The sequence below is a fragment of the Bombina bombina genome, chromosome 2 (assembly GCF_027579735.1).
Source record: "Bombina bombina isolate aBomBom1 chromosome 2, aBomBom1.pri, whole genome shotgun sequence".
NCBI classification, from domain to species: domain Eukaryota; kingdom Metazoa; phylum Chordata; class Amphibia; order Anura; family Bombinatoridae; genus Bombina; species Bombina bombina.
The window spans coordinates 237,147,422-237,170,062 of record NC_069500.1 but is presented as its reverse complement, the minus strand read 5'-3'; the positions used below and the strand labels follow the sequence as shown (position 1 = coordinate 237,170,062).

Below are 22,641 nucleotides of genomic sequence, written 5' to 3'. Positions count from 1 at the left end.
TTAGGTGCAGTCTGGGGGTCTCAAAGAGCACAGGGAGTTTGGGTACTTGAGGAGGCAAAGTTGCTCATTGATATTTTGGAGCTTCATGCAATTTTCAGGACCCTTCAGTTTTGTCCTTTCGTGAAGAGAGAGACTTATCTGCATTTCCAGTCAGACAATGTAACAGCAGTGGCTTAAATCAATCATCTAGAGGGAACTCACAGTTCCTTGGCAATGTGGGGAAGATTCCTGAATTCTAACTTGGGCAGAGAGCAATTTCTGCATATTTTTTTAAGTTCTTATTCCAGGGGTAAGCAATTTAGAAGCAGAATTTCTCAGTCATCAATACCTTTATCTGGGGGAATGGTCCCTTCATCTGGAAGTCTACAGACAGATTGTAGACCTGTGTGGTCTTCTGGAAGTAGATCTGATGGCTTCTCAACTAAACAACAAGCTCCCCAGATACTTTGAGAGGTCCAGGGATCCTCAGGCAAAGTTTGTAGATGCCGTAGTAGCTCCTTGGTTGTTTTGTCTATCCTACATTTTTCCTCCTCTTGCTCTGTTACCAAAGGTAATAGCCAGGATCAAGCAGGAGGTCTCATCTGTAATTCTGATTGCTCCAGCCTGGCCTCGTAGGACCTGGTTTGCAGATCTGATACAGATGTCCACTTGTCACCCATGGCCTCTTCCTCTTTGATATGACCTTCTGTCTCAGGATCCATTTTTTCATCAGGATCTAAAATCTCTAAACTTAATGGCTTGGAGATTAAACAGAACAAAGAGGAGTCAAGGGTTAATACTTTTAAGGTGCACTGTAATGTACACTGTCACTTGTAAAGATTGCGTCCATATAGGTAAACGTGAAGCACTTTGCACTTTTGCAGTAAAGTGCTAAAATTATTCATAGCAAACTCAGTATTACTTCCAGTGGTAGCGTCACTTAGGAGTTAAATGAGGCACAAATACGAACACTTATATTATTTCCCTCTAAGGCAAATCAAAACATATGCCACACTGGCCGTTTGGCCCCATTAGGCAGGGAGATATATCAATCCCCTTGGTGCCTTAAATATAAGTTTCAAAGCCACGGCGGGCCCACCTCACATACCTCCTACGACCTCTCAGCAGTATGGGTTTTTATCCTGTTACCGGTTCCTCTCGGTGGATGTCCGTGTGCGGGTATACCTGGAGACTTGTTCGCTCCTATTCCTTCCGCTCAATCTCACCGGTCCTCTAGTCGGATCCTTCCTGTGTTGCTGCGCGGCCTTAGTGTGACGTCACCGAAGGTGTGTGCTCACCAACCAATCTTCGTACGGCTCCTCCACACAGTAGTTAGCGTGGTGTTTGGTAACGGCATGTAATAAACATATAAAGAAAGAGCAACAAACATGATGGCTTGAGAAAAAATAAAACTTAATATTTATTGGTATACATTTAAAAGGTATACTGGACAGCAGTATCCATAAGCTGGTTAAGGAGAGACGAGCAAAAATGGGCTTACGCGTTTCAGCATATAGCCGTAGTCATAGCCGTATATATGCTGGAACGCGTAAGCCCATTTTTTGCTCGTCTCTCCTTAACCAACTTATGGATACTGCTGTCCAGTATACCTTTTAAATGTATACCAATAAATATTACGTTTTATTTTTTCTCAAGCCGTGGTGTTTGTTGCTCTTTCTTTATATGTTTGGAGATTAAACAGTCACATAATTTTAAGACATAGAGGTTTTTCCAATTCAGTCATTGATACTTAGGTTTATTGACCTAAACCAGTTATCTTAAGGTTTAGAAGGCTTTTATTTTCTGGTGTACAGAACATGGGTTCAGTTTAAACTCTTTTGGAATTACTAGAATTCTTCAATTCTTTCAGGATGGCTTTGATAAGGGTTTATCCGATAGTTCCCTAAAGGGTCAGATCTCAGCTCTCTTGTTTCATAAGAAAATTGCTAAATTTAACGATATTCAGAATTTTGTACTGGCCTGTGATTAAACCAATTTCTCCTCCTGAGAGTCTTAATTTGGTTTTAAGGTAGTCTTCTAACAGATGAAGTGAGATGTCCAGTAGCCAGAGGTAACGAGTAAGGGACCCAGAGGCAAGGAGGTTCCCAGGAAAATTTGCAGCAAGTAGGCAGAGGAGGGCACAAACACAGAGGAGTAGTCAGCAGTCCGAATCGGCAACAGGCAGAGACAGGTTAATTATCAGTATACCGGATGCTCAGCAAAAGTACCAAAATAGTAGTCAGGATGGTCCAAGAGGTCAGGGCAGGAGGCAAGCAGAGAGTAGTCAAAAATCCAGGCAGAGATCAGCAGCAAACAGTAGAATACCAGAAGTAGCGCACGAGGATACAGAGAACCATACATGGACAGGAAGCAGCCTTTTATAGGCTGCTGATTAGGCAACTACCTGCAGCAGGCAGTATAATTCAATACTTTACTCACAGAGACAGAGCCCTCCAGTGGCTCAAGGTTTATGGCAAACGACCAGAGACTGGAGGTTCCATGTTCAACTGCAGGCCAAGGAGCAGAGCATGCTCTGACAGCTATAAGAGTTTCTGAATTGTCTGCTCTTTGTTGTGAGCCTCTTTATATTGATTTTCATCAGGATAAGGCAGTTTTAAGAACTAAGTTTAACTTTTTACCTAAGGTGGTTTCTTCTCTGATAACTTTATGTGTGATATTGTTGTTCCTTCTTTTTGTTTTAATCCAAAGAATTCTTAATAGAGGCTTCTCCATAATTTGGATGTGGTCAGAGCTTTGAAGTTCTATTTAGAGGCTACTAATGATTCTAGGTCTCCTAGCTTGTTTGTTATTTTTTCTGGTTCTAGGAATGGTGGGAAGGCTCCTGCCATTTCTTTGGCCTCTTGGTTGAAGCTTTTGATTCACAAGGCTTACTTGGAGGCAGGTCAGTCTCCTCCTTAATTGATTACTGCCAATTTTACCAAACAAGTTGCTACTTCTTGGGCTTTTAAAGGGACACTAAACCCAATTTTTTCTCACGATTCAGATAGAGCATGCAACTTTAAGCAACTTTCTAATTGACTCCTATTATCAAATTTTCTTTGTTTTCTTGCTATCTTTATTTAAAAAGCAGAAATGTAAAGCTTATGAGCCTGCCCATATTTGGTTCAACACCCTGGATGGCGCTTGCTTTATTGGTGGCTACATTAAGCCACCAATAAGTAAGCATAACCCAGGTTCTGAACCAAAAATGGGGCCGGCTCCTAAGCTTTACATTCCTGTTTTTAAATAGATAGCAAGAGAACGAAGAACATTTTTAAATATGAGTAAATTAGAAAGTTGCTTAAAATTGCATGCTCTATCTGAATCATTAAAGTAAAAAATTGTGTTTAGTATCCCTTTAAGAATGAGGCCTCTGTTGATTTAATTTGCAAAGCAGCTTGATGTATGTGCTTTTTCTAAAGAAGCTACTGGTAGGAAAGTCCTTCAGGCAGCTGTTTCTGTTCATTAAATATTTATGTATTGTTTGTTTGTCTGCATTTAAAAAAGAAAAAAGAGAGAAAATATATAAAAGAAACAATATATATATATATATATATATATATATATATATATATATATATATATATATATATATATATATATATATATATATAAAAGCCAACTAATCCAATATATTTGAAATAGTATAAGTCTGGTCCCGCAGATTAGTCGTGGACGCCACAGCTTGGGTATTTATTACTAGGATTAATGGATTGTAGACTCTCTACACCTTTATGAAAGAAAATACAATTTATGCTTTCCTGATAAATTCATTTCTTTCATGGTGACGTGAGTCCACGAAACCCTGCCCAGTGTTTTCTATAATTGGTTATTTTTAGGGGCAAAAGTTACAGTATGCACCTATTTTTTCCCTGCACTTTTTTTTATATTGCTCTTATGTTCTTTTCCTACCTTCTTCTCTTCTGGCTTGGCTATGTCAGACTAGTTTCCAGTTAGGTGGGATGGGGTTTTAAGGGCTTTTGGATTATTGGGATCTTTCCCTCCTCCTAGTGGCAGGAGTATAATTCCCAGGAGTTATAAAAAATAGTTGAGTGGAGCGCTAGACTCAACCCACTTCGCCAACCTCTGATACTACCTCCTTCCTAGGTAGTTTGAAATCAAAGAATCTGAATATGTGGAGTGTAGGTGGCGCTAAAAGTACACTAAGTATACCTAGCTATGGGTTAATAAACTAACGTTAAAAATAGCTCAGCAGAATATATATCTTAGGAAAGTTCCATATAAATTTTCGTGTAAACTATCTGGTTAAATAAATAGAGGTACATGCAACTGAATATGAATTTTGTACAAATTTATTCTTAGTTGAAATAGTATAAAAAATAGTATAAAAAACCATCAAAAATTCTCTCATACAAATGGCCCACACTCTTCACTCGCAACAACTTCCAAGTCTAAATAGCTACCACAAAAAACAATAGCAATACTAGAACAATTTAATGCTAAAATGAAGTTAAAACATTGTGGTGATAAATACAGTGAAAAGACAGTCGTCTAAGATCAATATGCACAATTGAATATTTTAAGCCGTTTGATTATAGTATGACTTTCTGGCTGGGGTTCTATTTCCTTTACAAGTCTCTGCTTGTTAAGCACTTTCTCTTATTACGGCCACAATCGAACAAACAAAGGCCTGTCTCCAATGGGCTATGGCAACCCGTTGTTCAAATAGTTCTTGTTATAAGCCCTGTCACAGAGGAGAATCCGGTTTTCACCTTTGCAAAAGGGGGAGTTCCTCGGTTTGAAGTCTGCAGTCTTATGCAAATGGGGGCGGATTCCCCAGTATCAGATCAGCAGTCTTTTGAGGGTTCCAACAATAACAAACACCAGAGTCTATTTTAGTTAAAAATCCCACAGACAATCTTAGTCCAGTTTGAATGTTACTTTAGCGGGGAGTTATTGACAATACAGATACTCTCACCTGCTGCTCCTTGTCTGGGTATGTCAGCTCCTGTATGGATTTGTAGTTTTGGATAAGTTGCGGACCTCCTAGTCCCTGAATGTAACTTTCTTCACTTGCGCAAGTCTTATCTAAGTTACCTTTGTACCACAGCCTCTCAACGATACTCTGCTCTTTAAGTACTCCGTACGCAGAGTGGGTTATTGCTGTATATCCTCCTTGTTTGTCTATCACCTTTCTACGCGTTTCACCCCTAAGGTGTGGGGCTTTTTCAAGATACAGTGTGAGAGTGAAGTCTGCCTTTTATCTCCCCTAGTTGCCTTCAATTTGCTATCATCTTTTCACTTCCTCTGGTCACTCTGGAAGTGAATTTCTCTTAAAAGGTGGGATCCTCATGTCTGCACAGGTAAGTTGTTCTTTTATCGTTTCCTTGCTAATAACCCCAATTTACTCAGAAAAGTCATACACCTTAATCTCTATAGTTACCTTGAAAAAATCTTACATAAAATCTTAAATAAAAATAAAAACCTTTCAATCTCATAGTTTAAAATAAAATATAGACTTAAAACGCCAGACAAAAATCAGGAGAAATAATTTTGAAAACTATATATATTTCCCTTGGGGGATCGAACCTAGGGTCCCCAGGGCTTGGGGCTAGGATGTTACCTCTAAGCTACTTTCTACTGACGAAACTATGTTAGGTTATCAATTATATATATTTGTCTTATTTGAACCTATAGATCATAAACCTAGCTATCAATTTAAATCTAGCTGTCCTAAAACAGTATACTTATATCGGAAGGTTCTAGTTAAATCCTAGACTCTTGCTGTGCTAGAGTTTATAGTACTAACAAAACTAAAGTTGGCTTCCTTCCTTACACCTAGGGGATTCGAACTCGGGGATTTGGCTTAAAAGACTAACGACCTTACCACTATGCTATAGATGCGCCCTATAGTCAAACTGAAATTTTGTAATATAAATAGAAATGATGATTTCCTTCCTATACTCAAAGTATAATTTTGAGTTCGATATAGTATATTTTAGAAATCTTCTAAATAACAAAAATATATAATTCTATAAAAATATATGTATATGTATAATTTCTGGAGTCCCTAGGTTAGCATTCCAATTAGGGAAAAGAAGTTAATTGTGTTTTGGGAGCAAGATAATGAGTGTTATTAATTTATTACTCTGATTATGATAAAAACGGATTTATATCCAGTTCAGAATTTAAACCGTTCGGGTATAAGGTGTTGAAGTTGTAAATCATTTCCGCCTTCTTTTTCAGGAGTAAAGTGTCCAGATTTCCCCCTCTCCAATTGCCTTTTATTTTACATAGGTCCCAAAACTTGAGGTCTTTAGTGCTGTTTTTATGCACCTCTCTAAAGTGCTGGTACAAATGCGTCTCCAAGATGCCTTTTTCAATGTGCCAGAGGTGCTCACGGATTCTATCTCTTAACATTCTTGATGTTTCTCCTATATATATCAGGCCACATGAGCACTGTAACATATATATCACACCCCTACTATTACATCTTAGGACATCTTTAATTTTATATTGAATATTTAATCCTGGAATACTGATGTTTTTCTTTTTTGTACTATGCTTGCATGACTTGCATGAAATACACGGATAGAATCCGTTTAGTTCTTTACCCCATAAGTCTCTTTCTTTACCTTTTTGACACATTTTACCTTTTTTGAATTCGCTTGGGGCCAGCATAGATTTGAGATTTTTTGTTTTTTTAAAAACCATTCTAGGGAAAGGTGGTAATTTATCTCCCACTATAGGGTCGCTTTTGACAATATGCCAATGTTTCCTCAGTATTTTCCTTATCCTATTATGGTCATCACTGAATTCGGTTACAAATGGTACATCATATTCATCTCTAATTAAATTGGTTCTAGTTTTATAAGTAGTGTATCCCTATTAGTTTCTCTAGCTCTTATAACTGCATTATTTATAATCTCCTCTTTGTAACCTCTTTCAGCAAATTTTTCCTCTAGTAATTTAATTTGTTCTTCAAAATCACCCATTTCAGTACAATTTTTCCTGATTCTCAGGCATTGTGCTACTGGAATATTATTTTTTCACTTTGAAAAGTGGCAACTGGACGCATGGATATAGTTATTGGAATCAGTTGGTTTGAAATGGGTCTTTGTTATTAGTTTATTATTTTCCACCCTGATATCCAGATCTAAAAATGTTATAGTGTCCTTGCTTATTTGATAAGTAAAAGATAATCCTTTATCATTATTGTTCATTATTCCAAACATATTAGTCAAGTCTTCTTCGCTCCCTTTCCATAGGATGATAATATCATCGATATATCTTTAGAGAGGTGCATAAAAACAGCACTAAAGACCTCAAGTTTTGGGGCCTATGTAAAATAAAAGGCAATTGGAGAGGGGGAAATCTGGACACTTTACTCCTGAAAAAGGAGGCGGAAATGATTTACAACTTCAACACCTTATACCTGAACGGTTTAAATTCTGAACTGGATATAAATCCGTTTTTATCATAATCAGAGTAATAAATTAATAACACTCATTATCTTGCTCCCAAAACACAATTAACTTCTTTTCCCTAATTGGAATGCTAACCTAGGGACTCCAGAAATTATACATATACATATATTTTTATAGAATTATATATTTTTGTTATTTAGAAGATTTCTAAAATATACTATATCGAACTCAAAATTATACTGAGAGTATAGGAAGGAAATCATCATTTCTATTTATATTCCAAAATGTCAGTTTGACTATAGGGCGCATCTATAGCATAGTGGTAAGGTCGTTAGTCTTTTAAGCCAAATCCCCAAGTTCGAATCCCCTAGGTGTAAGGAAGGAAGCCAACTTTAGTTTTGTTAGTACTATAAACTCTAGCACAGCAAGAGTCTAGGATTTAACTAGAACCTTTCCGATATAAGTATACTGTTTTAAGACAGCTAGAATTAAATTGATAGCTAGGTTTATGATCTATAGGTTCAAATAAGACAAATATATATAATTGATAACCTGACATAGTTTCGTCAGTAGTAAGTAGCTTAGAGGTAACATCCTAGCCCCAAGCCCTGGGGACCCTAGGTTCGATCCCCCAAGGGAAATATATATAGTTTTCAAAATTATTTCTCCTGATTTTTGTCTGGCGTTTTAAGTCTATATTTTATTTTAAACTATGAGATTGAAAGGTTTTTATTTAAGATTTTATGTAAGATTTTTTCAAGGTAACTATAGAGATTAAGGTGTATGACTTTTCTGAGTAAATTGGGGTTATTAGCAAGGAAACGATAAAAGAACAACTTACCTGTGCAGACATGAGGATCCCACCTTTTAAGAGAAATTCACTTCCAGAGTGACCAGAGGAAGTGAAAAGATGATAGCAAATTGAAGGCAACTAGGGGAGATAAAAGGCAGACTTCACTCTCACACTGTATCTTGAAAAAGCCCCACACCTTAGGGGTGAAACGCGTAGAAAGGTGAAAGACAAACAAGGAGGATATACAGCAATAACCCACTCTGCGTACGGAGTACTTAAAGAGCAGAGTATCGTTGAGAGGCTGTGGTACAAAGGTAACTTAGATAAGACTTGCGCAAGTGAAGAAAGTTACATTCAGGGACTAGGAGGTCTGCAACTTATCCTAAACTACAAATCCATACAGGAGCTGACATACCCAGACAAGGAGCAGCAGGTGAGAGTATCTGTATTGTCAATAACTCCCCGCTAAAGTAACATTCAAACCGGACTAAGATTGTCTGTGGGATTTTTAACTAAAATAGACTCTGGTGTTTGTTATTGTTGGAACCCTCAAAAGACTGCTGATCTGATACTGGGGAATCCGCCCCCATTTGCATAAGACTGCAGACTTCAAACTGAGGAACTCCCCCTTTTGCAAAGGTGAAAGCCGGATTCTCCTCTGTGACAGGGCTTATAACAAGAACTATTTGAACAACGGGTTGCCATAGCCCATTGGAGACAGGCCTTTGTTTGTTCGATTGTGGCCGTAATAAGAGAAAGTGCTTAACAAGCAGAGACTTGTAAAGGAAATAGAACCCCAGCCAGAAAGTCATACTATAATCAAACGGCTTAAAATATTCAATTGTGCATATTGATCTTAGACGACTGTCTTTTCACTGTATTTATCACCACAATGTTTTAACTTCATTTTAGCATTAAATTGTTCTAGTATTGCTATTGTTTTTTGTGGTAGCTATTTAGACTTGGAAGTTGTTGCGAGTGAAGAGTGTGGGCCATTTGTATGAGAGAATTTTTGATGTTTTTTTATACTATTTTTTTATACTATTTCAACTAAGAATAAATTTGTACAAAATTCATATTCAGTTGCATGTACCTCTATTTATTTAACCAGATAGTTTACACGAAAATTTATATGGAACTTTCCTAAGATATATATTCTGCTGAGCTATTTTTAACGTTAGTTTATTAACCCATAGCTAGGTATACTTAGTGTACTTTTAGCGCCACCTACACTCCACATATTCAGATTCTATAATTCCCAGGAGTAATGGATTGTGGACTCTCACCACCAGAAAATAAATTCATACATATACAGCAGTTCAAACACAGCTCTTGTATTGACAATGACAATGATTTAGTTTGCAGGCCAAAACATGCCCCCTCTGCATCTCTAAGCAGGCATGTCATTTGGATAAGGGTGCAAACAGCATATGTACATATTCTCTGTGCACATCAGTAAAACAATGATAGCTTTTACTAGAAACGTTATTCCCTAATATTTGTATTGCAAAAATATTTCTGTTACACATTCAAATACATTTCATATTTACTTTTACGTCCCTTAAATGTGGAAATGCTAATTTTATTTTAAATGTTTTGCCACTCCACATAATTAATATTTGGGGTTATGTCCCTTTCATTTCAAGATAACATTAAACATTTTGATTCAGATAAAGCATACATTTTTTAAACAACTTTATTGAAGGAGCAGCAATGCACTACTGGGAGCTAGCTGAACACATATGCAAGCCAATTACAATACATGCAAGACATTTATGTACAGATACAAATCAGCAGCTTGCTCCCAGCCTACCTAGGTATTCTTTCCAATAAAGGATACTTAGAGAACGAAGCCAATTAGATAACAGACGTAAATTGGAAAGTTGTTTCAAATTGTATGCTCTATCTGAATCTTGAAAGAGTTTTTTTGGGTTTCAAGTCCCTTTAAGTGTCATTGGGCAAAGAAAGGTAAATCACTTCCACTCTGCATGCATCAACTATTTTCATTCATATAAATTGTTTGTTTTGTTTTATGTTATGTGAACACTTCTAAAATGATCATTTTTTATTTTCTGAACAGCTGCCGAGGATCAATCAAGAAAAGCAACTGATTTATATTTACATTTGGATCAGTTAAAATCTTTATCCAGATTTGTTAAACATTTTTTGTGGCTTGAGGAAAAAGTAGGAGAAGCTGCTTCTGAAATATTGCATATTTCCTGTTCTATGGAAATAAAAGGCAACATACAAGGTAAGACTTAAAAATGACATTAAACACCTCATGCTTTTGTGTAAAAATAGTGCTTGTCCTACATGCCCTAGAGAGGCCAAAAAGCAAAATCTGTTTCTTTAAAATGCTGTAAATCAAATAGCTGAATTAGGCATGTTGCAGCAGTTGGGGAAAAAATAAATGGTAAAGAATGAACTTTTTGGCCTTTCTAGGGAGTGTGTAACAAGCACAGTTTTTACACAGTCAACAGGTGTTTAATGTTGCTTTAATAGTTATTTCTATGTTCTAGTAAAGATAACCCAGCAAGATTAAATGCCCAGTATTTATCCTTTTTGTGAGCTGTTACTCTAATAAAACCAGTAGCAGACCTACTCAATAGAGGGTCGTGTACAACTATTATTTTGCCCCCAACAGGTAACTCAGTAATAACCTTTAGTAATAAAATGTGAGTTTCTATACACTATACATTGCTCTGTATAAATATGAGTAAGTATACTCTGATGAATATGGTGTGCTGTATAATGATGTATCTATACACTGATGAGTATGCTGCACAGTATAACAATGAATATTTATGCACAGATAATGACCACTTAGACTGCCCCCAGCACTTGGATCCTGGTGCAAGTGTATCTGCTCAACTGATGGTAGTGGTAGTAGATGAAGAAACAGAATTTACTGAATTTTAGTCAAACAAAAAAAAGAAGAAAAGAAAATGTTTTTTTCTTTACTCATATTTGAAGCCAGTTCACCAATGAGAAGGTACACAAGCAGTTATAAAAATAACCATATGAGACTAAAGATAGATACTGTAGATAATGCCATAAAAATGTATTTCTCAGATTTGGGGGGAAAAATAGAAAAGGAAAAATGGAGGATATCAGGACATCTAATCTTCACTAATACTGAGCAGAGATGCAGTTAAATGCTTGCTTCCTGCAGCAGATATGACTTATTACTGCACTCCCAGTAGGATTACATATGTACTGGTGTATGCCCCAGGCATTATGCACCCATGATCCTTCATGGATTGGATATGTACCCAGAGAGGCAATGAGATGCTCAGTGGGGAAATTTGTTAAAACAAAATTAATAAATTAACTTGAAGAGTATGAAGCTATTGCCTCATTACCCCAATGACAAATCTGATCACCTCTCCCAATTTTAAAATATGGACCTAGATTCTAATTTTACACTAAATGTGTCCTTTAATTATTTATTTGTCTTGGGAGAAAAAAGTTAACATCCATTTTTAAAATAGATTTTTAAAATTGAAACTTAATCCCCCAAAAGAACCAGTAGGCCCTAAATCTCTTCACATTTCTTTTTGTAATATTGTCTTAAATAATTTTCAGTAAGGTCTTATGCATATCCCATGCATTTTAAAATTGTTTTACAGCATTTTTCCTATAATTGATATGGTATCACTGTTCCATAAACCATTTCTGTAAAGAAGTGTTCATACAAATTACTCATGAACTCTTATGCTCCAGTTTAAGATCACTACCCCCCCCCCCCACCCCCTTGTTCTGGTATTCCTCTTTTTGAGAAAAATACATTTACCTTTATTAAACTCCTTATCATTCTTAAAGGTTCCTGTGATATAATCTTCCTCCCTTCTTGCTTCTCTGCCATACATATTAAAGGCATGAAATCATTCCTTGTACACAGTCATTTCTTTCATGTAATTGGCAAGAGTCCATGACCTAGTGACATATGGGATAAACATTCCTACCAGGAGGGGCAACGTTTCCCAAACCTCAAAATGCCTATAAATACACCCCCACCACACCCACAATTCAGTTTTACAAACTTTGCCTCCTAATGAGGTGGTCAAGTAAGTTTGTGCTAGATTTCTACGTTGATATGCGCTTCTCAGCATGCTGAAGCCCGGTTCCTCTCAGAGTGCAGTGAATGACAGAGGGTTGTGAAGGGAGTATTACCTATTGAATACAATGGTCATCCTAATGGGGATCTATTTCATAGGTTCTCTGTTATCGGTTGTAGAGATTCATCTCCTACCTCCCTTTTCAGATCGACGATATGCTCTTATATACCATTACCTCTACTGATTCTCGTTTCAGTACTGGTTTGGCTATCTACTTTATGTAGATGAGTGTCTTTTGGTAAGTATGATTTCTTTTATTTAAGACACTCTCAGCTATGGTTTGTCACTTTATATGTAAAGTTCTAAATATATGTTTTGTACTTATATTTGCCATGATTCAGGTTAATTATATATTATTTCCTTTTTGCAGACTGTCAGTTTCATTTTGGGAAATGCATATAAAAAAAAAAAATTTCTTACCTGAAATTTTCAAATTGACTCTCTTTTCTAAATTGCCGGCTGTTAGGCTTGCGGGAGCAAAATGCTATAATTTATTGCGTTTGTTGACGTGATTTCGTAATTTACAGTGTCTTAGTTGGCGCCGAGAGTTTTCACGTAGTTGCGTCATCAATGACACTCGTGTTTGTTGCAGACGTTCTTGGCACCAAAAAATATTTTGTCAGTTGTGGGCGTCATACTTGGCGCCAGATTTTTGACATTATTTAAGTCTTTATTTCATTTTGCTTCTGGTTTCCAGAGGCTTATTTTGTTTGCATTTTTTCCCATTCCTGAAACTGTCATATAAGGAAATTGATAATTTTGCTTTATATGTTATTTTTTCTATTACATATTGCAAGATGTCTCAATCTGACCCTGTCTCAGAATCTACTATTGGAATCCTGCTGCCTGATGTCGGTTCTACCAAAGCTAAGTGCATTTGTTGTAAACTTGTGGTAACTGTTCCTCCGGCTGTAGTTTGTGTTAGTTGTCATGATAAACTTTCAAATGCAGACAATATTTCCATTAGTAGTAATCCATTACCTGTTGTTGTTCCTTCAACATCTAATGCTCAGGATATTCCTGTTAATGTGAGAGAATTTGTGTCTAATTCCATTCAGAAGGCTTTGTCTGTCATACCACCTTCTAATAAACGTAAAAGGTCTTTTAAAACTTCTCATAAAATTGATGAATTTTTAAATGACCGACAGCATTCTGATTTATCTATCTCTGATGAGGATCTATCTGGTTCAGAAGATTCTGCCTCAGATATTGACACTGACAAATCTTCATACTTATTTAAAATGGAGTATATTCGTTGCTTTTTAAAAGAGGTGTTGATTGCATTAGGTATGGAGGAGACTAGTCCTCTTGATATTAAAACCAGTAAACGTTTAAATTCGGTGTTTAAACCTCATGTAGTTATTCTAGAGGTTTTTACAGTTCCTGATGCTATTTCTAGGGAATGGAATAGACTGCGTACTTCTTTTACTCCTTCTTCAAGGTTTAAGAAACTGTATCCTTTGCCGACTGATAGATTGGAGTTTTGGGAGAAGATCCCCAAAGTTGATGGGGCCATCTCTACTCTTGCTAAACGTACTACTATTCCTACGGCAGATAGTACTTCTTTTAAAGATCCTTTAGATAGGAAACTTGAATCTTATCTAAGGAAGGCTTATTTATGTTCAGGTCATCTTCTTAGGCCTGCTATTTCTTTGGCTGATGTTGCTGCTGCTTCAACATTTTGGTTTGAAACTTTAGCACAACAAGTGCCAGATCATAATGTGTATAGCATTGTTAAGCTTATTCAACATGCTAATAATTTCATTTGTGATGCCATTTTTTATATCATTAGAATTGATGTCAGATATATGTATTTAGCTATATTAGCTAGAAGAGCTTTATGGCTTAAATCTTGGAATGCTGATATGACTTCTAAATCAACGTTGCTATCTCTTTCTTTCCAAGGTAATAAATTATTTGGTTCTCAGTTGGATTCTATTATTTCAACTGTCACTGGGGGGAGGGGAGCTTTTTTGCCTCAGGATAAAAAAATATAAGGGTAAATTTAAGGCTGCTAACCATTTTCGTTACTTTCGTCAAAATAAGGAACAGAAACCTGACCCTTCCCCTAAGGGAACGGTTTCCAATTGGAAGCCTTCTCCAGTCTGGAATAAATCCAAGCCATTTAAAAGACCTAAATCAGCCCCCAAGTCCGCATGAAGGTGCGGCCCTCATTCCAGCACAGGTGGTAGGGGGCAGACTAAGATTTTACAAGGATGTTTGGATCAATTCAATCCAAAATCATTGGATTCATAACATTGTTTCTCAAGGATACAGAATAGGTTTCAAAGTAAGACCGCCTGTGAGAAGTTTCTTCCTCTCATGCATTCCAGTGAACCCAGTAAAGGTTTAGGCTTTTCTTGAAGTGTGTTTCAGACCTGGAGTTATCTGGGGTAATTGTTCCAGTTCCTTTTAAGGAACGGGGTCTGGGTTTTATTCAAATCTGTTCATTGTTCCAAAGAAGGAGAATTCTTTCAGACCAGTTCTGGATCTAAAAATACCTACGTTCAAAATGGTGACTATAAGGACTATTCTGCCTTTTGTTCAGCAAGGGCATTATATGTCTACACTAGACTTACAGGATACATATCTTCATATTCTGATTCATCCAGATCACTATCAGTTCCTGAGATTCTCTTTTATAGACAAGCATTACCAATTTGTTGCTCTTCCTTTTGGCCTAGCAACAGCTCCAAGGATCTTTTCAAAGGTTCTTGGTGCCCTACTCTCTGTAATCAGAGAGCGGGGTATTGCGATGTTTCCTTATTTGGACAATATCTTGGTACTTGCTCAGTCTTTACGTTCTGCAGAATCTCACACAAATCAACTACTGGTTGGAGGATCAATTTACCAAAAAGTTATTTGATTCCTCAGACAAGGGTAACCTTTTTAGGTTACCAAATAGATTCAGTATCCATGACTTTGTCTCTAACAGACAAGAGAGGTCTGAAATTGGTTGCAGCTTGTCGAAACCTTCAGTATCAATCATTCCCTTTAGTAGCTATGTGCATGGAGGTTTTAGGTCTCATGACTGCAGCTCGTTTTCACATGAGAATGTGTATGCTGAACCAATGGTGCAGTGATTATACAAAGATATCACAATTAATATCCTTAAATCCCAATGTTCGACTATCTCTGACTTGGTGGTTAGATCATCATCGTTTAGTTCAAGGGGCTTCTTTTGTTCGTCCAGCCTGGACTGTGATCACAACAGATGCGAGTCTTTCAGGTTGGGGAGCTGTCTGGGGATCTCTGACAGCACAGGGGGTTTGGAGATCTCAAGAGGCGAGATTACCAATCAATATTTTGGAACTCCGTGCGATTCTCAGAGCTCTTCAGTTTTGGCCTCTTCTGAAGAGAGAACTGTTTATTTGTTTTCAGACAGACAATGTCACAACTGTGGCGTATGTCAATCATCAGGGTGGGACTCACAGTCCTCAGGCTATGAAAGAAGTATCTCGGATACTTGCATGGGTGGAATCCAGCTCCTGTCTAATTTCTGCGGTCCATATCCCAGGTATAGGCAATTGGGAAGCGGATTATCTCAGTCGCCAGACTTTACATCTGGGAGAGTGGTCTCTTCACCCAGATGTGTTTTTTCAGATTGTTCAGATGTTTGGGCTAACAGAAATAGATCTGATGGCTTCTCATCTAAACAGGAAACTTCCCAGGTATCTGTCCAGATCCAGGGATCCTCAGGCGGAAGCAGTGGATGCGTTTACACTTCCTTGGAGTTATCAACCTGCTTATATCTTCCCGCCTCTAGTTCTTCTTCCAAGAGTGATTTCCAAAATCATAATGGAGCGTTAGTTTGTACTGCTGGTTGCTCCAGCATGGCCATACAGGTTTTGGTATGCGGATCTTGTTCCGATGTCCAGTTGCCAACCTTGGCCATTTCCGTTAAGGCCAGACCTTCTATCTCAAGGCCCATTTTTCCATCAGGATCTCAAATCATTAAATTTGAAGGTATGGAGATTGAACGCTTAGTGCTTAGTCATAGAGGTTTCTCTGACTCAGTGATTAATACTATGTTGCAGGCTCGTAAATCTGTTTCTAGAAAGATTTATTACCGAGTTTGGAAGACTTACATTTCATGGTGTTCTTCTCATAAATTCCCTTGGCATTCTTTTAGAATTCCTAGAATTTTATAGTTTCTTCAGGATGGTTTAGATAAGGGTTTGTCTGCAAGTTCCTTGAAAGGACAAATCTCTGGTCTTTCTGTTCTGTTCCACAGAAAAAGTGCTAATCTTCCTGATATTCATTGTTTTGTACAGGCTTTGGTTCGTATCGAGCCTGTCATTAAGTCAATCTCTCCTCCTTGGAGTCTTAATTTAGTTTTGAGGGCTTTACAGGCTCTTCCGTTTGAGCCTATGCATTCTCTGGACATTAAATTACTTTCTTGGAAAGCATTGTTCCTTTTGGCCATCTCTTCTGCTAGAAGAGTTTCTGAATTATCTGCTCTTTCTTGTGAGTCTCCTTTTCTGATTTTTCATCAGGATAAGGCGGTTTTGCAGACTTCATTTAAATTTTTACCTAAAGTTGTGAATTCCAACAACATTAGTAGATAAATTGTTGTCCCTTCATTGTGTCCTAATCCTAAGAATTCTCTGGAGAGATCTTTACATTCTTTGGATGTGGTAAGAGCTTTGAAATATTATAGTTGAAGCTACTAAAGATTTCAGAAAGACTTCTAGTCTATTTGTTATTTTTTCTGGTTCTAGTAAATGTCAGAAGGCTTCTGCCATTTCTTTGGCATCTTGGTTAAAGCTTTTGATTCATCATGCTTATTTGGAGTCGGGTAAATCCCCGCCTCAGAGGATTACGGCTCATTCTACTAGGTCAGTTTCCACTTCCTGGGCTTTTAAGAATGAAGCTTCTGTTGATCAGATTTGCAAAGCAGCAACTTGGTCTTCTTTGTATACTTTTACTAAATTCTACTATTTTGATCTTTTCTCTTATTCAGAAGCAGTTTTTGGTAGAAAAGTACTTCAGGCAGCTGTTTCAGTTTGATTCTTCTGCTTATAATTTCAGTTTGTTTCATTATAAAGATTAAAACCTTTGATTTGGGTTGTGGATTCATTTTTCAGCGGAATTGGCTACCTTTATTTTTATCCCTCCCTCTCTAGTGACTCTTGCGTGGAGTTCCACATCTTGGGTATTTGCTATCCCATACGTCACTAGCTCATGGACTCTTGCCAATTACATTAAAGAAAACATAATTTATGTAAGAATTTACCTGATAAATTAATTTCTTTCATATTGGCAAGAGTTCACGAGACCCACCCTTTTTTATGGTGGTTATGATTTTTTTGTATAAAGCACAATTATTCCAATTCCTTGTTGATGCTTTCGCTCCTTTCTTATCACCCCACTTCTTGGCTATTCGTTAAACTGAATTGTGGGTTTCTGTGTGGGTGTATTTATAGGCATTTTGAAGTTTGGGAAACACTGCCCCTCCTGGTAGGAATGTATATCCCATACGTCACTAGCTCATGGACTCTTGCCAATATGAAAGAAATGAATTTATCAGGTAAATTCTTACATAAATTATGTTTTTGAGTTGTGGATTATTTTTTCAGCGAGAAATGGCTGTTTTTATTTTCATCCCTCCCTCTCTAGTGACTCTTGCGTGGAGTTCCACATATTGGTTATTGCTATCCCATACGTCACTAGCTCATGGACTCTTGCCAATTACATGATAGAAAACATAATTTATGTAAGAACTTACCTGATTCATTTCTTTCATATTGGTAAGAGTCCATGAGGTCCACCCTTTTTGTGGTGGTTATGATTTTTTGTATAAAGCACAATTATTTCCAAATTCCTTTGTTGATGCTTTTTACTCCTTTCTTTATCACCCCACTTCTTGGCTATTCGTTAAACTGAATTGTGGGTGTGGTGAGGGGTGTATTTGTAGGCATTTTGAGGTTTGGGAAACTTTGCCCCTCCTGGTAGGATTGTATATCCCATACCTCACTAGCGCATGGACTCTTGCCAATATGAAAGAAATGAATTTATCAGGTAAGTTCTTACATAAATTATGTTTTTCTACCCTAACAGCATATGTAGACAATCACTATATCCCCACAACAAAAGTTTACAATGGCACTACTATTTGGCAATCCCCACAGAATGATTTGTGATTCTATTAATCCTATTTATAGCATTAATAATTATGCTATAGCTGAATTCTACTTAGTTAATTGGTGTGGGTTGGTGCTATGCATTAAATTGAATATTAGCAGAAAGATAGTGGATAAAGAGCTATCCACTGAAAGAATGCACCTAGCACTCTATGCCTAGACTTAAAGGCGTACAATCCAGGTGTAATTTAAAACATAACTTTTAATAAAACATAGTTAAAACACACACAAGCACTAATAATAAAATCCTAACTCTGTTAAGTTCAAGTCCAATATAAAGGTGATAGCTTTCTTATCCCAATAATATGGCCTTTAGTTCACACGGTATTCAAGCTATCTATTTAGTTGAGTTGACAGTGGGGGACTCAGTATGACCACCTGTAACGGGGTTGTCCAAGTTTATTATTTATAGGTAATATCACCAACGCTGTAGCGACATGTACATGTTACAATCTGAATATCAGGAGAGTAATATCTAACTTACTATCATTCACCTATATTATAAGTATAAGTGTGAATCATCTGAACATATACATATATGAAGGTAGCTGAATTCTAACATTCCCCAGTTATGGGTGTAATAAAATCAAACGTAGCCTAGTACAGTATAAGGGTATAATCAGCGAAAAGAGTATCGATAAATGTGTAATACTTAGAAATAACGTATGCGGTTACATCTATCAGTAACAACTCAGTATAAGTGTCACGTCTTGTGAAGCTCACAGCTTGATTCTCATTGTTACTTATCACAAATGTAAAGTCTTGTCAGGAATGTTACTTATTGCGATTTACTACTCGTGATAATAAGACAATATTTGTGCCCATAATTGGATTGTCCCTCTATCACTAGTAAAAGAGATAGTGTGTAAGGAATTGGTGTTAGTGCTTTCGTTATACCAGCATGTTAAACGGTACTATCATACCTAAATATGAGGGTCACAATTCCTCACTGATAGACTTATTGTCATTGAGTAGATACTTTCCGTTTTATTAATCATACATTAGGGTATGGTAATTCGAATAGCAGGTCAATAGAGGGTGGATAAGTTATCCAAAATTGTTCATTACAATAGTGTTAAATATTCTCCCCTCGTAGTAGGGAAACCTGATAATGTATACCGTTTAATATTAGTTTTTATTGTAGCGTATCAGGCTAGGTAGTCTCCCCTTATTGCAGCGAGAAGGGGAGACTACCTAGTCTGATGCGCTACAGTAAAAACTAATATTAAGCGGTATACATCATCAGGTTTCCCTACTATGAAGGGATAATATTTAACATTGTGTGGTACATATTATCAGTTCTTGCTGCAATAAGGGGAGACTACCTAGCCTGATGCGCTACAATAAAAACTAATATTAAACGGTATACATGATCAGGTTTCCCTACTACGAGGGGAGAATATTTAACACTATTGTAATGAACAATTTTGGATAACTTATCCACCCTCTATTGACCCGCTATTCGAATTACCATACCCTAATGTATGATTAATAAAACGGAAAGTATCTACTCAATGACAATAAGTCTATCAGTGAGGAATTGTGACCCTCATATTTAGGTATGATAGTACCGTTTAACATGCTGGTATAATGAATGCACTAACACCAATTCCTTACACACTATCTCTTTTACTAGTGATAGAGGGACAATCCAATTATGGGCACTAATATTGTCTTATTATCACGAGTAGTAAATCGCAATAAGTAACATTCCTGACGAGACTTTACATTTGTGATAAGTAACAATGAGCATCAAGCTTTGAGCTTCACAAGAAGTGACACTTATACTGAGTTGTTACTGATAGATGTAACCGCATACGTTATTTCTAAGTATTACACATTTATCAATACTCTTTTCGCTGATAATACCCTTATACTGTACTAGGCTAAGTTTGATTTTCTTACACCCATAACTGGGGAATATTAGAATTCAGCTACCTTCATATATGTATATGTTCAGATGATTCACACTTATACTTATAATATAGGTGAATGATAGTAAGATAGATATTACTCTCCTGATATTAAGATTGTAACATGTACATGTCGCTACAGCGTTGGTGATATTACCTAGAAATAATAAACTTGGATAACCCCGTTACATGTGGTCATACTGAGTCCCCCACTGTCAACTCAACTAAATAGATAGGTCGAATACCGTGTGTGATAGCGATTTGAACTAAAGGCCATATTATTGGGATAAGACAGCTATCACCTTTATATTGGACTTGAACTTAACAGAGTTAGGATTTTATTATTAGTGTTTGTGTGTGTTTTAACTATGTTTTATTAAAAGTTATGTTTTAAATTACACCTGGATTGTACGCCTTTAAGTCTAGGCATAGAGTGCTAGGTGCATTCTTTCAGTGGATAGCTCTTTATCCACTATCTTTCTGCTAATAATCGCTATATCCCATTTAACCCTCCCTTCATTAACCCCTTAACCACAGTGTTTCCCTTAGCACCTACAGCAGTTTAACTTCTATTATGAGCAACTGGCATTACTAATATCACTTAATGGCTAGAGGTTAATGCAAGTGAATGTTCTGATCAGAATTTTGTTTTGGCAAACCATTTGTACCTAGAAAATAAAGTTACCATTTTCTTGATTAATGTTTCAACTGATAAAATGTTTAAAGGTTTTTTTTTTGTTTTTTTTTTTGTTTTTTGTTTTTTAGTAGGACCTGATTTTTTTGAATTTCCTATTCTTATTTTAGCTTAAAAAAAGAATTCTTATATAATAGGAAGAATGTTTTAAGATATGCCTTGGACTAGACTGAGCAAACGTTGCACTGCTTGCCCTCTTATCAACGGTAACATTTTCCTGGTATAAAAAGTCATCGTAAATGAAAAGAGCATACAGCATCATTGCAGGCATATAGGCTGCGCAAGGTTTTCACTGTTCTTTAAAAACTTAATAAAGGTCTCCACTGAGTTTGGATTAAAAGAACCTGTTAAGAAGGCAATTGCTTCCCAGGAGATAACCTCTGACGATAAGAAAAGGGAAAAAAAAACCTTGTATTGCTGCTTTCGCATTGTCAAGACAGAAAGGTCTCTATATCTTTGTCCTCCAAATGAATTTTGAGAATAATCTCATACTGCTGTAAGAGATAAAATCCAGGTACTTCTTGCCTGCCAGCATCTTAAATTTCCACTAAGGATTTGGTTAGGGATTAGAAGTTTTCTATTTGCGCAAGCGGCTAATGTAGGTGTGATTGTACGTCTGTCAGAAAAGGAACATGGTATAGTCGAATTCTATATTGCTTATTCTTTGCAATTATTTTTTTCCTATTGTTTATACCTAGGGCTTCAATGTATGTTTCATAGAAACAGATAGCTGATAATGATGTGCTGATAAGTGTAATGCCCTTGCTATACAGTGCAAAGTAAGAGCTGCAAGGGTGAAAAGGGTAAACTTAGTTAATAGAGAAGTCAGCAGATACATTCACTTGTCATAAACAGCAAAAGCTGAGCTGTTTGTCTTTTCTTCAGGTGCTATATGACAGATGCCAGTAGGAATGAGTGGTAAATATGTCTACGAGTTATTGAGACAGCTTGTATTTAGCAGGTTGTAATGTATACAGAAAAAAGGGTTTGAGTCTGATTGACCATAGGTGAAAGAACAGATGAAGTGTTTACTGAAGGGCATAGCAGAGATTGTCAGTGAAATAAACCATTAGCTTTTAATATATGTTTTGCTGTAAAGAGTAGACCTTATTTATTTCTAATAATAATAATTATCTAATAAAAGCTATAGCTGTTTCAAATGTGTATTTAAGAATGTACCGTGCACCAGCATTTTAAACACAGCCTAAGGTGCTCTGAGCAGCTGCTAACACTACAACGTTTTACATTTTTACTCGGCATTTTTGTCAATTCATGTATATTGGCCCTTTAATAACTATTTGCCCATTGTCTGATAAGCAGATATTCCTCTGCTTTATTGGTGGACAGGGACATGCTTCAAAGGCATTAAAACTAAAAAAAAAAAAAAATTTCTCTTCAGTACAGGAACATCCGTGAATTAAAATTAAACAGATCATTACATGAATATATATATATATATATATATATATATATATATATATATATATATACTTGTTTCCATTTAATGCATGTCTTTATTGAGAACCCACCATCAAGTTTTTAATGTTAAAATCATTTATTTGTGTCTATCATCAGGATTCTTACGCTTAATAAATGGGTTAGCATGAAATTAA

General features: G+C 36.5%; 1 protein-coding gene across 1 annotated transcript in view; it reads left to right on the top strand.

Moving 5' to 3' along the window:
* Positions 1 to 22,641, top strand: part of KIAA0825 (KIAA0825 ortholog) — a 1,109,509-nt gene that overhangs the window by 201,302 nt on the left and 885,566 nt on the right. Inside the window, exon 5 of the mRNA XM_053701492.1 lies at positions 10,241 to 10,411. Within this exon, the coding sequence (XP_053557467.1) occupies positions 10,241 to 10,411 (171 nt within the window). The remainder of the gene's footprint in view (positions 1 to 10,240; positions 10,412 to 22,641) is intronic.